At 36.5% G+C, this 16450-nt stretch overlaps 1 protein-coding gene across 3 annotated transcripts in view; it reads right to left on the bottom strand.

Moving 5' to 3' along the window:
* The window catches only part of LOC123549593 (protein virilizer homolog), a 59530-nt gene extending 44057 nt beyond the window's left edge, over nt 1-15473 (bottom strand). For all 3 annotated transcript variants that reach the window (XM_053545175.1, XM_053545177.1, XM_053545176.1), the window contains exons 1-8: nt 15374-15473; nt 8610-8722; nt 7277-7363; nt 5220-5268; nt 4348-4480; nt 3331-3527; nt 2798-3002; nt 1729-1882 (exon numbers count right to left, since the gene is read on the bottom strand). In XM_053545175.1, coding sequence (XP_053401150.1) covers nt 1729-1882; nt 2798-3002; nt 3331-3527; nt 4348-4480; nt 5220-5268; nt 7277-7363; nt 8610-8722; nt 15374-15460 — 1025 coding nt within the window. In that variant the 5' untranslated portion in view covers nt 15461-15473. The remainder of the gene's footprint in view (nt 1-1728; nt 1883-2797; nt 3003-3330; nt 3528-4347; nt 4481-5219; nt 5269-7276; nt 7364-8609; nt 8723-15373) is intronic.
* Between the last annotated feature and the right edge of the window lie 977 nt (nt 15474-16450).

The following is a 16450-nucleotide window of genomic DNA, read 5'->3' as shown; positions in this document are numbered from 1 at the left end:
TGCACCAAATTACCAAACATATTTAAGGTTTTCCTCCTCTCCATGTAAAAATAGAAATTTTTCATATTTAAAAAATGGCTTTCTCAAAATATCTGAAGCAAAATGGACAACTCTTGTATTGACCATTTTTCAATGGTTTTAGGACATCCCCAATTATAGTCTGTATTAAAATTCTCCACATCTACATAGATTCAATAGAATATAGTGTAAGTTTGGTCTACTTTCAACACTTTGAAAGAGCCTATACTGAACTTTCTTTTGTCTTTTAATAAAGTCAAAATCCAAGACTAGCCAAGAGTCTAAAACTAATGAAAAAAATCTGAGTGAAAGAGAATGACATGCTCTTTATTATAAGCTTACCAAAACCATACCAAAAATGTACCTGAAAGAAGATATTAACGATTTTATAATGTAAACAAACCCCTACACCATTTTGCCATCAATATTTTTCATTCATGAAAGCACTCAATTCAGGTGATAATTGTTGATATATTATAAATAAGAGGCCCTGACGAAATCTTTTTTTCAGGTTGTGTAAGCAGTTTAAGTTGTAAATTAATGTTGATATCTGAAGTTACCCGCTTACCTTGTTTACAAGAATAAATTAATACCTTGTAGTTTTTAAGGGTAGTTGAACAGTAACGAAAATCAAAGTAATCTCAATAATATTATGCTTTTTAAGCATTTATCCGATTTTCATGGAAAACAATGATCGTGAGAGTTCCATCCAGAAACTGTTGAATTGCTAAAATACATTGCCGAGTCATTACCTATCAGTTACCTTAAAATGTTGTACTTACAACCACTACCATAAAATGTTGTGATTTCATTTGATGATAATGACTTTTTGTGTTACATTATTTGCAGCAAAGTACACCTGATAAGTATGAGAAAATTCTTCAAAATGACTAAAACATAAGAAGCAATTCGAAAACGATCGATTGAAATGACAAATAAATCCAGTCTGGCTACATTGTTACACAAACGTGATACCAATTTAACTTTTTTGAAATTTTTCATTGTTGGAAATATACATTTTATGTTTTTAGAATTTAGTATCTAAATTTTGAGTAAGCCAGTGCACGTGTATCATCATTGGGAACAACAAATAACTTTGGCGTAAAGATCAAATCTTAATAACGTTGCTTAATGTCGTAAAATTTCTTTATAAATGGAATTTATGCATTATTTTACTTTATTTTCATGCACTACCAAACTTTCTATCAGGGCCATACTACAATTTATAAAATAACTGTCAGTGTAAGCCATGAGAAAAGCGTGCATATTGTATATTGAATACAATGAGATTTAAACAAACGTAGGTCATATTTTGTCTGCCTGATCACTTGTTGTTAAAAGGACCTATTTGATTTTTCTTTCACTTTTGACCAATGTTTTATGTTGGCTTCAGTTTATTGGTCAATTCAGAGTTGTTCCCCTTAGATTTTCTCGGGTAGGTACCATCTCTAAGTATGGAACCTTAATTTGTATTCTTAATATATTTTTCCTGGAAAAAACAAATGAACCGTGCAATGAGAAAACCAACATAGTGCATTTGCTATTCGCTTTCAAAGCCTACTGCAATTAGAGAAACCGTTAGCGAACAGCATGGATCCTGACAAGACTGCGCGGATGCGCAGGCTGGTCTGGATCCATGCTGATCGCAAAGCCACTATGTTGGTTTTCTCATGGCACGGCTCAAATACTGCTCTGATGTGTTGTGTTTACCTTGACGTTTGGTACTCCCTGTCTAACCTGTCCCTTCTATCCCTGCCATCATGAAAACCCCATGAATCCCTTGACCTTGAATCTTCGTACGGTTCCCTGTCATAATGGTCTTTAGGCTCTCCAATATCTCGGTCATGACTTGCTGGGCGAGCTCCTTAAACAACAATCATAAAATAAATACATAACTTATTTGCTTGTTTCTTGCCAATAACCATTGTGCTCATAACAAAATGCATAATTCTACAGCTATTCAGTCAATAAATTTTCAGTGAACACCCTTTTGAATAATAAATGGTTTTGCTTAATTTGAATGATGGACCATTTTAGAAATTTAGCAGACTAAAAGTTGATATAAATCCTGAGTGTGTTGACCAGTCTTATCTTGTAATGCAACAATGTCATTGGTCAAATTGACAACGAATTCTCAATAACAACCAATCAGATGATGCCGTTCTGAAATTTCTCTCAAAACACAGTTTTATAATCATGTACTATGTGCTATTTCCTGTTAACTGTTCAAGTCAACAAATACAAGAACATGTTTCAGCAAAGTCTTAACATCAGATGGAAACAGATACATCTTAAGTATTTCAAATATTTTTTTTTGATCAAACATGATCTGCTAAGTTTACACTGATTCCTTTTTACCAGCCTGTGACTACTTTTGTTGTTGAGTTTATCATCACACCAACACAATTATAGGTAATGTAACAAATTTCCAGCTTCTGGGTATTATTTCATAATGTGGGGCCACCTGAGTAGAACCACCAACCTTCCATAAGCCCAATGAATGGCTTCCTCACATGAATAATTATATACCTCTTTTGGGACTCGAACCCTCATTGGTAAGGGGCAAAAGATTTAAGTCACATAGGCTGCCCAAAATTGTAACTCTAGCTTGCAATTTACTCAATTGCTTCTGGGCTTGCTCACTTGGAAACTTTCTGCAGTGTAATTAAAGGGCATGGTGTTAAATAAACTCTTGGAGGAAACAAATGAATTGTAATTTTTAACGGAACTATAACTAAAAGCAGGTTAATATTAACTTTCATTTTTAACATTTCTTTACCTGGTGAGAATCTGTCTGTGTCCCCTGGATGGCGTCCATAGTCATCTGGCCTTGGATAGTCCTGCATTGGAGGCGGAACTCCTAATGGAATCTGTCCAGGTGGTATCTGAACTGGGGGCATCTGTCCTGGTGCAGGGACAGGCTGTGGAACCATAGCCATGGGGTGAGGACCAGGATGGGCTGATGCTACAGTTAATGGACCCGACTGAAAATAAATCAACAACTGACTCTTCAAAAATCAGAAATCTGTAAAATCTTTTCAAGCACTTTCATTTCTAAGAAATATGTATCAACACCTTTAGATTTCCAAAGACTTTATTTTGTTTGAAAAGACTTTCAAAATTTAGTATCAATTCTTTAAAATTGTTTGTAAATTAAGAATACACACATTTTTGAAATTTGCAAAGCAATACTCTGGACAAGGAAACAGACAGACAGATGAACAAAACAGCTGATACACATCTGTTTACTCTGATTAACAATTTCAATACAGCATAAATCACACACAAATAATGAATATTGTACCATTATACCTGTTGGAGATTAGCCTGCTGTAACTGCTGCTGAATGTAGTCGAGTGGATGTTGTGTGGTATGTGGTGGAGGTACTACAGGTTGTGTAGACTCCCAGTCTCGTGGCTCTGCCTTAATGTCTCTAGGCTCTGTTTTAACATCTCTGGACACTGGTATTGAAACTGATACAGGTACTGGCTGGGCTGGGGTAGCTGAAGCTAAATACGATTTTTTTTAAAAGTTTTCCATGATATGTTGCACATGATTAAGGAACAAAACAAGAACACTTTTGATTACAAAAAAATGATGAGTTGTTTACAGACTTTCATCCTTAAAAATTTTCCATGACACAAATTCATACATATCTGATTTTGCACCTCATTTAAGATATCATTACCAGCACTTCACCATACTTCTTTCTGAAGAAATAGTTCTAAATACTGCTTTAATAATTTTCCATAATCTACTGCAATTTTAAAGATTGTACTGCAAAACGTAAGACTATACTTTTCAGAATTCCCATGATAAAATTGACAGTTTTCAACTTCCATGACTTTTCAAGAAATATTGTTTTCAATTAAGTAAATTTCAGGGCCTGTGAGAAGTTTTCTTTTAATTTCCTTATAGTATGCGTTGGTAAGATGCTCCCCACCCTTTGAACTGGACTGACTCCTAAAAATGCATGTTATAAGTGAAAATAGATGGTACCTGTTTGAAATCAACAGTAAAGAAACAAATACCTTTTTTAAACAGAAGTAACTGATGTTTGAACTGTATGAGGAAACTCACATACAAGAAAGAATTGTGGAGATATGTTAACAATGCACAGAGTTTCACTAGAATGATACTGCACCAAATTAAAATGCAAGCCTCCTCTCTGACTAAAGATGTATAACTCATATCATGGACAGTGTTTATTTTACTTCAAAGAGATTACTAAATATCTGCTGAAGCTAAATTCCCATGCTATTCAATATATAATTCAAGTAAGCTGATCTAATAAAATGCTTTGTAATACATCACCAACCACTAACATACCTTGTTTCCTCGGCTGGGGTGGGGGAGGTGGAGGCAGTGCCTCTGGTTCCACTGTGACATTAGTAAGTGCACCATATATAGCTATGGTAAGGGTATTGTACCAGCCCTTTAGGATCAATCCATCAGTGGGAATCTGTGAAGAGACAAATAAAAAAAATCTAGCTGACATAAAATTCACAAAAAACAAGAGCTGTCACTAATGGTGACAAATGCCCCCGCAGCCCCTTGACTGACCTGGTGACCCCAAAGTCAGTAGGGGTCGTGTACTCAATAAGTACTATCAGCATGTGAAGTTTGAAGGTCCTGGGTGCAGTGGTTTGCTAGTAAAGTGACTTCATGCAAAAAGTTAACGTTGTGACGAACGAACTAATGGACGGACAGTTGAAAACTAATATGCCTCCCTTCGGGGGCATAAAAAATCAAGACATCCCTATCTACAATACATGATCAAACAAACGATTGCTTGAAAGGACCATCCAATTTCCAATGCAAACTATCCCACTAGGTTACCTTACATGAAAGAATTCAACCCTAACATGGCTTGAACATGCATAGATGACAGGCAAGTAATTAAAACAAGTCAGCGCCTTTAAGTTAACAACATGACATTTCAGACACCCCTTGTATGCATTTGACCTTAAGCAAATAAAAAAGCATTAATCATTTGCATGCAATAAAACAAGAGTTGCCTAATGACAACCAGCTTGACTATTTCAAACAATTCCAACTAAAATCAGCTTACATAAAAAATGCTTTGTGATCTCCCTATTGGGCTAAGTGGGCTGGTTGATTATAATCCAAAAACAATTTAACAACAAAATACTTTATAATACAAAGTACAAGTTTGACTGTTTATCAATGATCAATCTCACCTGTACTTCAGTCATCATCTGTATCTCATCATTAGCCTTGTAATCCAAGCTGAAATAAAACATAACCTACTGTGAACTAGAAAATGCTTTTGTAAAAAAGCGCATGTCTCCCCCAATGCAAAGTCCTATAGGCAAGAAGTCAATAGGGGTCAGGAGCGAAAGTCAAAGAGACACTGATGATTGGCTGCAATAGGGATCATCTACTTGGCATGTCCAGTCATCCCGCTAAATTTCAACACTCTTGGCCTAGTGGTTCTCAAGTCACTGTTCAGGCTCCTGTGACCTTGACCTTTGATCAAGTGACCTCAAAATAAATAGGGGTCATCTACTCTGCATGTCCAATCATCCTATTAAGTTTCAACATTGTAGGTCAAGTGGTTCTCAAGTTATTTCCAAAAAGTGATTTTACATGAACAGGCCACTGTGACCTTGACCTTTAATTGACTGAATCCAAAATCAATAGGGGTCATCTACTCTGCATGTTCAATCATCCTATGAAGTTTCAACATTCTGGGTCAAGTGGTTCTCAAGTTATTGATTGGAACTGGTTATCAATGTTCTGGCCCCTGTGACCTTGACCTTTAATGGAGTGACCCCAAAATCAATAGGGGTCATTTACTCTGTATGAACAATCATCCTACGATATTTCAACATTCTGGGTCAAGTGGTTCTCTAGTTATTGATCAGAAATGGTTTTCCATGTTCAGGCCCCTGTGGCCTTGACCTTTAACAGAGTGACCCCAAAATCGTTAGGGGTCATCTACTCTGCATGACCAATCATCCTATGAAGTTTCATCATTCTGGGTCAAGTGGTTCTCAAGTTACTGACCGGAAATGGTTTTCAATGTTCAGGCCCCTGTGGCCTTGACCTTTCACAGAGTGACCTCAAAATCTTTAGGGGTCATCTACTCTGCATGACCAATCATCCTAATAAGTTTCAACATTCTGGGTCAAGTGGTTCTCAAGTTACTGACTGGAAATGGTTTTCAATGTTCAGGCCCCTGTGACCTTGACCTTTAATGGAGTGACCCCAAAATCGATAGGGGTCATCTACTTTGCATGTACAATCATCCTATGAAGTTTCAACATTCTGGGTCAAGTGGTTCTCCAGTTATTGATCGGAAATGGTTTTCCATGTTCAGGCCCCTGTGACCTTGACCTTTGATGGAGTGACCCCAAAATCAATAGGGGTCATCTACTCTTCATGATCAATCATCCTATGAAGTTTCAACATTCTGGGTCAAGTGGTTCTCTAGTAATTGATCGGAAATGGTTTTCCATGTTCAGGCCCCTGTGACCTTGACCTTTGACGGAGTGATCCCAAAATCAATAGGGGTCATCTACTCTTCATGACCAATCATCCTATGAAGTTTCAACATTCTGGGTCAAGTGGTTCTCTAGTTATTGATCGGAAATGGTTTTCAATGTTCAGGCCCCTGTGACCTTGACCTTTGACAGAGTGACCCCAAAAACAATAGGGGTCGTCTACTCCAACAGCCTTACAACCCTATAAAGTTTGAAGGTTCTAGGTCAAATGGTTCTCCAGTTATTGCTCGGAAATGAAGTGTGACGTACGGACGGACGGACGGAAGGACGGACAGACGGACGGACAGGGCAAAAACAATATGTCTCCTGGGGGAGACATAATAATGCATTAAAACTGAACATGTATACTGATACCAGTTATACATTGTGACCCATAGAACTAACACTCTGTAAAGACTGTAATTTGCATTTTATGCAAAGGCAGTTTATTTAAGGCAGTAAATTCAATAAGAAACTAACCCAGTTTGAGAGAAAATACCTGCACAAGGCTTTTTTAGAGATTTCATAAGCAGAAATATATATCTGGCATATATAACTGATCCCTTAATGTGATAAAGTGATACGTATCTTTAAGTATCTTTTATATCAATATTTGAGCAAACTGTCCAAATTAATAATACACCGAAACCACATTTAATAAAGGCAGCCCCAATGATGTCTATTTTGCGGAAAAACCTGATCAGAAGAAAAGTAAGAGATATAATTTCAATATGAATAAATATATAACTTACAGGCCCAACTTTTCAAATGTGGAGGCATTTGGTTTGCTGAGGTTGTTCACAAATAACTCTAATTTGAAATTTGACGGATTTGTAGCTCTGTAAAATATAATACAGACATAAGAAACTCTGCACAAATATAATAATAAATCTGACAAATGATGTACCATTATGTAAAATCCATTCTCTAGAACTTATAGAGCTATGCATTTAAAATGAACAATTAATAAACAATTTTTTACATACTGTCCTGTATCTGTAATATATTAACAGTTTCAAAAAGACTAAGATAAACTAGAACTATCACTAAAGGTGATGAATGTACCCCCCGCATGCACTGACACAGTACATTGCAATTTGACGCACAAAAGATTATGTGGACTGTATGTATATAGACTGTATGTATACAGTATAGTAACAAAAAACAAAGTCCCATAACTATGCAGAAGTTTTCTAAAAGAACGTAACATGCACCATGCACAACTAGGGTTGCTACTGATCACTTGTGTGAAGTTTCATTAAATTGTGTGCAAGGATTCGGAAGATTAGGCGCGCACAAGATTGCATATGCAGACTGTATGTACATAGTATGTTAACAAGAAACAAAGTCCCGTAACTCTGCAACTTTTGTCGTTGAAAGAACATAACATGCCCCATGCACAACTACTGTTGTTACTTATCACTTGTGTGAAGTTTCATTTAACTGTGTCAAGGGGATGAGGAGAGATGGTGCGCACAAGATTGTGTCTATGTATATAGTATAGTAACAAAAAAACAAAGTCCCGCAACTCTGCTTTTTTTTTTCTGAAAGAACCTAACATGCCACATGCACAACTACTGTTGTTACTGATCACTTGTGTGAAGTTTCATTAAATTGTGTCAAGGGGATGAGGAGAGATGGTGCGCACAAGATTGTGTCTATGTATATAGTATAGTAACAAAAAACAGAGTCCTGTAACTCTGCAATTTTGTTTTCTGAAAGAACCTAATGTGCCCCATGCACAACTACTGTTGTTACTGATCACTTGTGTGAAGTTTCATTAAATTGTGTCAAGGGGATTAAGAGTGATGGTGCGCACAAGATTGTGTCTACGGACAGACAGACAGACGGACAGACAGACAACCTGAAACCAGTATACCCCTCCTTACAACTTTGTTGTCGGGGGGTACAATTACAATACACTTATTAGTTACAAAGTATAATCAAATTACTTTTTAGAGTAGACAAACAAATTTTCTTCAATTTCCTGTACTTCGAAATATTTGACTAGCTTTCTCAGTTTCTATACATTTTGGAAGATGTCTTGATTAAAAATAACTAAATTTTATGCAGTGTATCTCTTACCCAAGTCGGACACCACCGGGAACATCAGCTTGGACACGTGTCTGGAGCGGGATTACCCTCACCTCACCAATAACAACAGGGCGGGGAAACTGAACTAAGTCAAGATTCAATTCCTGCAAATAAAAAAGTAAAATATCAAAGGTCTTGTATTTCTTGGACACTTATCAGTCTCTCACATTTACATGAATAAGATATTTGTATAAACATGATAAATAGGCTGTGGAATTGTCAAAAAGTTTTATAACTTAATCTTGCTCTTGCTGCTAAACCAAACAAGAGGGCCATGATGGCCCTATATCGCTCACCTGTTATCACTGCACTTGAGGACAAAAGGTCCTCAGAAAAAATATCTAAGCCCAAAGGACAGGAACAACAAAGGGAAGAAATTTAACCAAAAAGAAAAAAAAAAATCTTACAAGGTATAGATATGTTAAAATACACCTAAAAATTGGAGGTACCATCCATGTTGTACCACAGAAAACTGGTCTCGTGTTTTCCCTACGGCCAATAATAAAAAATTTACTAAAAATAAGCTATTTATAGTAATGTAAAAGGGAAGTAATTAAAAAAAAATATTGTAAGTGGACAAAAGAAGGATCTGCCAAATAAATCTGTTGACATAAATGAAATTTCAGATCAGTATCTTCAGTAGTTATGGAGATATAACAATTTTAATTTGAAATAAAGGGAGGTAATTTGACATAAAATCAGTCCATAGTTATCTACCCTGATTGTCTCAGTCCAACTAATAACAATAATGAAATTTCAAATAAGTCCTGTAAGTACTTACTGATATAAATCCATTTTGATTCCAATCAGGGGAGGTAATCAGATATAAAATAACTCTGGAACCTACAATTGGATCTGATTTGTCATGGAATCCAAGATTTATTGTTGTTGAAGATATTTTGGAAGTTTGTATCAAATAAAACCATAAATGAAGTCTCTAGATATGGCTGCAAAAGCCAAAATAGCCAATTTTGGACCTTTAAGGGGCCATAACTCTGGAACCCATGACGGAATGTGGCCAGTTGAAGAAAAGAAGCAAGATCTTGTGGTGATACAAGTTGTGTGCAAGTTTGGTTAAAATCAAATCATAAATGAAGCTGCTGTTGTGCAGACAAGGTCAAAATAGCTAATTTTGGCCCTTTCAGGGGCCATAACTCTGGAACCCATTATGGGATCTGGCCGGTTCAAGAAAGGAACCGAGATCTTATGGTGACACAAGTTTTGTGCAAGTTTGATTAAATTCAAATCATAAATGAAGCTGCTATTCTGCAGACAAGGTCAAAATAGCTAATTCTGGCCCTTTCAGCGGCCATCACTCTGGTACCCATAATGGAATCTGGCCAGTTCAAGAAAGGAACCGAGATCTTATGGTGATACAAGTTGTGTGCCAGTTTGGTTAAAATAAAATCATAAAATAAGCTGCTATTGTGCAGACAAGGTCAAAATAGCTAATTCTGGCCCTTTCAGGAGCCATAACTCTGGAACCCATTAAGGAATCTGGCCAGTTCAAGAAAGGAACCAAGATCTTATGGTGATACAAGTTGTGTGTCAGTTTGGTAAAAATCAAATCATAAATAAAGCTGCTATTGTGCAGACAAGGTCAAAATAGCTAATTTTGGCCCTTTCAGGAGCCATAACTCTGGAACCCATAATGGGATCTGGCCAGTTCAAGAAAGGAACCGTGATCTTATGGTGATACAAGTTGTGTGCAAGTTTGGTTAAAATAAAATCATAAATGAAACCACTATTGTGCAGACAAGAAATTGTTGACGGACGGACGACGGACGATCACAAAAGCTCACCTTGTCACTATGTGACAGGTGAGCTAAAAAAACGAAACAGAAAAATTTGCCTAATAAATGTTTAAATAACTATATATTTATTTAATATACAGATCTGAAATAACAAATGGACGTGTACTTTCAAACCATAAACGAGATTTGCCTTTCTATACACAAAAAGCATACAACTATAGAAATAGGAGGGCCCATTATGGCCCTTCATTGCTCACCCGAATTTCACACCTCAGAGAGGTATAGCGAGAGACAATTCTGACAAATTACTTCAAAAACTTGCATGCAAATCCAGCTGAGATTTTCAAAATTTTCCATAAAGGCATTCCCACAAAGTGGTTACCAAGATACTGGTCAGCATACAACATAAACATAACCAAAAAATTGCTCAGTCAAAAAAGGGGCATGACTTTGCAAAAATGCAAAATACAGTCATGGAACCTATGTATTGCAAGTCAGATAATCAGTTTCAATCCATTTCCATTAGCAGATGCTGAGATACCAGCTTATACAAAAACTTTATCTACTTTTTTTTTCAACAGATGAGCCGACAATAAACGTCGAAATTCCACGAAAACCAGGTTTTCAAACTTTGCATCATGCCAACAGGTTCTTTAAAACAAGAGGGTCATGATGACCCTGGATCGCTCACCTGAGTAATATGAGCTACATGTTTCAAATGTCAAACTGATGATTTTTATAAATTTTTTGGAAGATTTTCCAATGTACAATCAAGTAACCCCTGGGGCAGGGCCAATTTTACCCCGGGGGTCATGATTTGAATAAAGTAGTTAGAAGTCTACTAGGCAATGTTACATATCGAATATCTAAGATCTAGGCCTTCTGGTTTATTTTTAGCAAATTTATGAAGATTTCCCTATGTACAATCAAGTAACCCCTGGGGCTGGTTCATTTTGACCCTGGGGGGTCAAGATTGGAATAAATTTTGTAGAGGTCCACTAGGCAATGCTACATGTCAAATATCTAAGCTCTAGGCCTTCTGGTTTATTTTTAGAAAATTTTGAAGATTTTTCTATGTACAATCAAGTAACCCCGTAGGGCGGGGCCAATTTGATCCCGGGGGTCATGATTTGAACAGATTTTGTAGAAGTCTACTAGGCAATGCTACAGGTCAAATATCTAAGATCTAGGCCTTCTGGTTTATTTTAAGAATTTTTTTTAAACATTTTCCTATGTAAAATCAAGTGATCCCTGGGGCGGGATCAATTTTGACCCCAGGGGTCATGATTTGAACAAATGTTGTAGAGGTCCACTAGGCAATGCTACATGTGAAATATCTAAGCTCTAGGCCTTCTGGTTTATTTTAAGAATTTTTTGAAGATTTTCATATGTAAAATCAAGTGACCCCTAGGTCATGATTTGAACAACTTTAGAAGAGGTCCACTAGGCAATGCTACAGGTCAAATATCTAAGCTCTAGGGCTTCTGGTTTTTGAGAAGATTTTTTAAAGATTTTCCTATGTAAAATCAAGTGACCCCTGGGGCGGAGTCAATTTTGACCCCAGGGGTCATGATTTGAACAAATTTTGTAGAGGTCCACTAGGCAATGCTACATGTGAAATATCTAAGCTCTAAGCCTTCTGGTTTATTTTTAGAAATTATTTGAAGATTTTCAAATGTAAAATCAAGGGGCGGGGTCAATTTTAACCCAGGGTCATGATTTGAACAAACTTGGTAGAGGTCCACTAGGCAATGCTTAACACCAAATATCTAAGCTCTAGGGCTTCTGGTTTTTGAGAAGAAGATTTTTTAAGTTTTTCCTTTCGGTTGCCATGGCAACCAGAGTTCTCCATGGAATTCAATTCTTTGAATAATTTTGAAAGGGGGCCACCCAAGGATCTTTCCTGTGAAGTTTGGTGTAATTCTGCCCAGTGGTTTTCAAGAAGAAGATTTTTTTACAAATTGCTGACGGATGACGTACTACGCACGAGTGACAATGCACATCAAGCGGTCACCATAGCTCACTTTGTCACTTTGTGACAGGTGAGCTAAAAATGGTCATATTCTATTATGAAAAAAATCTATTTTTTATTATAACTATGACCATATTTTTCTATTTTTAGTTACCCAATGGCATTAAAATGACCTTTTTGTCACAAAAAAAAACCGAAAAAAGAAAAAAAAATTTTTGGATCTGAGTGAGATTTGAACCAACACTCTTCCATTCCACAGCACAAAATTCTATTTTTTATTTCAAATATGACCCCATTTTTCTATTTTAGCTACATTGACCTTGACCCTGATCTAAGTGACCTCAAATACATTCCCAACCTTTTGTGTTTGATAAAAGCTATTTACACACCAATTGACAATAAGTGATATTGAGTGGAAGCCATTTTTCTATTTTTAGTAACAGGGATCCTAAATATCATTCAAAGCTAATTTTTCAGATAAGCTTGCTGTACATAAATTTTGGTGGCAGTAAGTAAGTCCAAATTGAAACCACCTTTTTGATGATCTCACTCCCGTAGATACCCATGTATAATGCGCAGTTTTTTTACCCCCGGGACCACCCCCGAGCGTGGGTGCGCATAATACACAGCTGTCAGGTATAGACAATTTTCCAATTTCAAAACAAGTTTGTTACCGATGTTCGCCATTTTGGTAAAGGGAAACTACTCCCCGTGCTTACTGTCACCGCTAAAATCTAAGATTGCCGTTATGTTCCGTAAAAGATCGAATGGTTTATTTTTCTTTCATTAGACAAACAAAATTAATTTCATATAAATTTAAAAGTGTTTTGATGAAAGAAATGTTAATAAATCACAAAAATTATGATACTAATTAAAGATAGAGAATTATCTTTAACCGAGATCAAACTGTGAACAACATAATTGACAAGAGGTGACACGTTAATTGCCGGTAGTTACTGGCTATTTGATCGTGACAAAAAGACTAGTGATCACACCTTTTGTTATCAGTTTGAATTGAGAAGCTCATGTCATTTTGAAAGACTAAAGTTATTGTGCAGAAACCATTTTTTCTATTTTTAGCAACAGCGACCTTGACCCAAATGCAATTCCAACCTTCATCTCCTTACCATCTATCTATAGGCCAAGTCTGGTGTCTATAGCTTGTTCCAAACTAAAGTTATTGTGCGGAAACGAAGTTTGATGCCCGCCCACCCATCCTACCCCAATCTAATAACCGGTTTTCTATGAAAACCTGGTTAAAAATTAGTATTACTGGGTAGTAATTTTATTTATGTACCTGTATATTCAATTCAATTTTAACCCAAAAGGTCTGTGCAGCTGTGTTAAATAGGAAAAGAACACTTAATCGCTATTAAAATTTTAAAGGCATGATCTCATTAAAAATATGCCTGCGCTTAGTCATTTCTTATTGCATCATCACACTAGGCTTAATATGGCAACACTTCAAAAATTTGCGGAAACAGAAGTATTATTTGCTCAAATGTTACGCTTTTAACTTAATTCTTACAAAATCATTGGATTTTATACCAACGCCTTGAACCATTGTGCATGTGCATGTTTTACGTAAGTTTTTTTCAATATTGCAGAGTACGAAATTCGGATTTGAATTCACTAGCTCGTTCGGGCTACCAGATTTCCAAGCCTGACACCAATTTCACTAGCCAAAACTTTAACACCATAAAATATCTGATTTTTGCACTATAAAACCTGCCTGACTTACATTTCAAACCCGGTTTTGCACCGTCAAAATACTTCAAGAAATTCGCCATATTGTTAACTTAGGGCATGCTCAATTGGGGATTCCTAGAAGGAGAACAGGAATCGAATGCATCGGAACAGTCTTCCGACCGTCTTCCAACAGGTAATGTGAACGGCATTGGTTTGCATTTGTGAAAGTTTTTAAGATCTACTGCATGACTGTGATCTGACTAACTCTTAATCACTTGTCTGGAAGAATTTATGGAACAGTTTGAATTTGATTCCCTCACGATTTTGACCACACAATCAAGCATGCTCATACAGTTTCAATAATTCAATAAGTGTTCCTCAGTCTGGACGATGCGTCAATTCAGTAAGCGTTCCTAGACGATGCGTGATACATTCTTTAACAATAAGCGTTTATTATTGGAGATCGTTTGAAATCACGATGCTATACGCATTTAATTAGCATGTTTTATTAAATCACATTAGGAAACAAGAGTGCCAGACTGTCACAAAATATGCCAGTCTAAAAAAAAAAAATTCAGTTACGTTAATTCAAGGGCCATACTCCAAGAGTGCCTGGGGGTGATTTGGGTGGTTATCGAACATGGCCGAGATATTATGCCCATAAACATTGTCAGCAAGTTTGGTGAAGATCGGATGAAAACTGTTCGACTTAGAGAGCGGACATGCTTTTGGACGCCGACCACCCCCCACGGGTGTTCACATAATACACCCTGCTCTTTAAGAGTCGGGCGTATAATAACGGTAGCCTGGTCAGGATTGTATCTGCGGAAAATCAGTAGCCCAAGCTGAAATTCGGTAGCCACGGGCTATCGGAATACCGCTAATCTCAAACACTGATATTGGCTTACTGCCTTAATATGGAAACTATGTTAGAACTTTCAAGAATCACAACAAACTTATTCTGTATAAACGAGATAAAATTTTCAACTTTTCCTCATATAAATTAGCCCAGTTGGCAAAACAATCTTTTTTAGTCGGATCCAGCAATTTTAAGTGAACAGCCTGTACTTTTCTTGACATGTTTTTATGCTGCAACAGGTATTTTCACTGTCAGAAATCTTTCACTATCTAATGATGTTAGACTAAAGGGTTTAACTAAAGGATATATAAAAACAAGAATTGAAAATAATGAAATTTAAATTTTGTTTCGCTTTTGGAAACTCGTGCAAATTCTTTTAAGCTGCATGCACTTCCTAAAGCTGCTGTTTCTGGTTTGATTATACCAGGTTAAAAGAAGCCGGGAGTTTTCTTAATTTAAATGACAACATCAATGCATATACCTCTGCATTTTCATGAGAAAATGTATCAAAAAACAAAAGTTCGAAATCTTTCGCTTGCCGGGTATCTGCCATCTTGAATTTTACCATGAATTACCTCCCCTAGTTTAGTTTACAACGCGACATTTCTACAATAATGCGGTAAGAATAGGTTGCGCAATAGTAAATAAACTGATAAAATCTGGAGCAATGATATATATCTTCTTCCCAGATAAAATATACCAAAGTTTCAGACCTGTCATACATAGCTAGATTTATTAAAAAAGATTTGATACCTTATGTTAATAAATGATCTTTAAACAATAACAAAAACACCAAGACAAGTAGGGGCCATGTATCTTAAAATTTGCACATCACAATCAAAACCTGATATACTGCGGAGGCACAAGTCTATGCATTTTAAACCTTTAAGAGATATTTTTTTCTCTGACATTTGAGCACCATGTGTGTTATGTGAAAATTCTTTGAAAATGACAGCCAAAATACTTATATTTCAGCTATTACGAGAAAAAAACCTATTACATTCATCCGGTCATATTTATCCACATTTTCTGTGACAAATGGGTTGGAACCACTGCAAAGTGTGTAGAGGTAATGTGTGACAAGCCTTGCTTAGATTTGGGGAAAAACTTATATTTGCAAGGTCCTGTAATTTTGAAACATGGCGGCGATAAAGAATAAGGAACCGGTTTAATCTTTACCAAAAATACTCCTCAAAGTCTATCCCGACCTTAAAAAGTGGCAATATTCAAGCTTCAAGCGATGTAGACAAAGCAAACTTATTAAATCAATACTTCTGTTCTCAGTCATCCTTAGACGATTCTGTTCACAACTTACCAAATATCCCTGTCAGCAGATGCTCACTTCATGACATATCTATATCAGTTCAAGACGTTATATAGATAGTATTCAATCGACCCCGGAAAGGCATGTGGTCCAGATTTGGTCAGTCCCCGTCTTATCCAGGAGGGATCTAGCGTTCTTGCTAAGCCCCTGTCCGTTTATTTCAACATTCACAGCTCCTTCAGCAATCTTTTTTCCCCTTCTTCTTGGAAATTTGCTAATGTCGCGCCAATATTC

This window comes from Mercenaria mercenaria, chromosome 6 (genome assembly GCF_021730395.1).
Source record: "Mercenaria mercenaria strain notata chromosome 6, MADL_Memer_1, whole genome shotgun sequence".
Classification (NCBI taxonomy): domain Eukaryota; kingdom Metazoa; phylum Mollusca; class Bivalvia; order Venerida; family Veneridae; genus Mercenaria; species Mercenaria mercenaria.
Note: the sequence above shows the minus strand (reverse complement) of the source record. Positions and strands in the feature narration are given on the sequence as shown.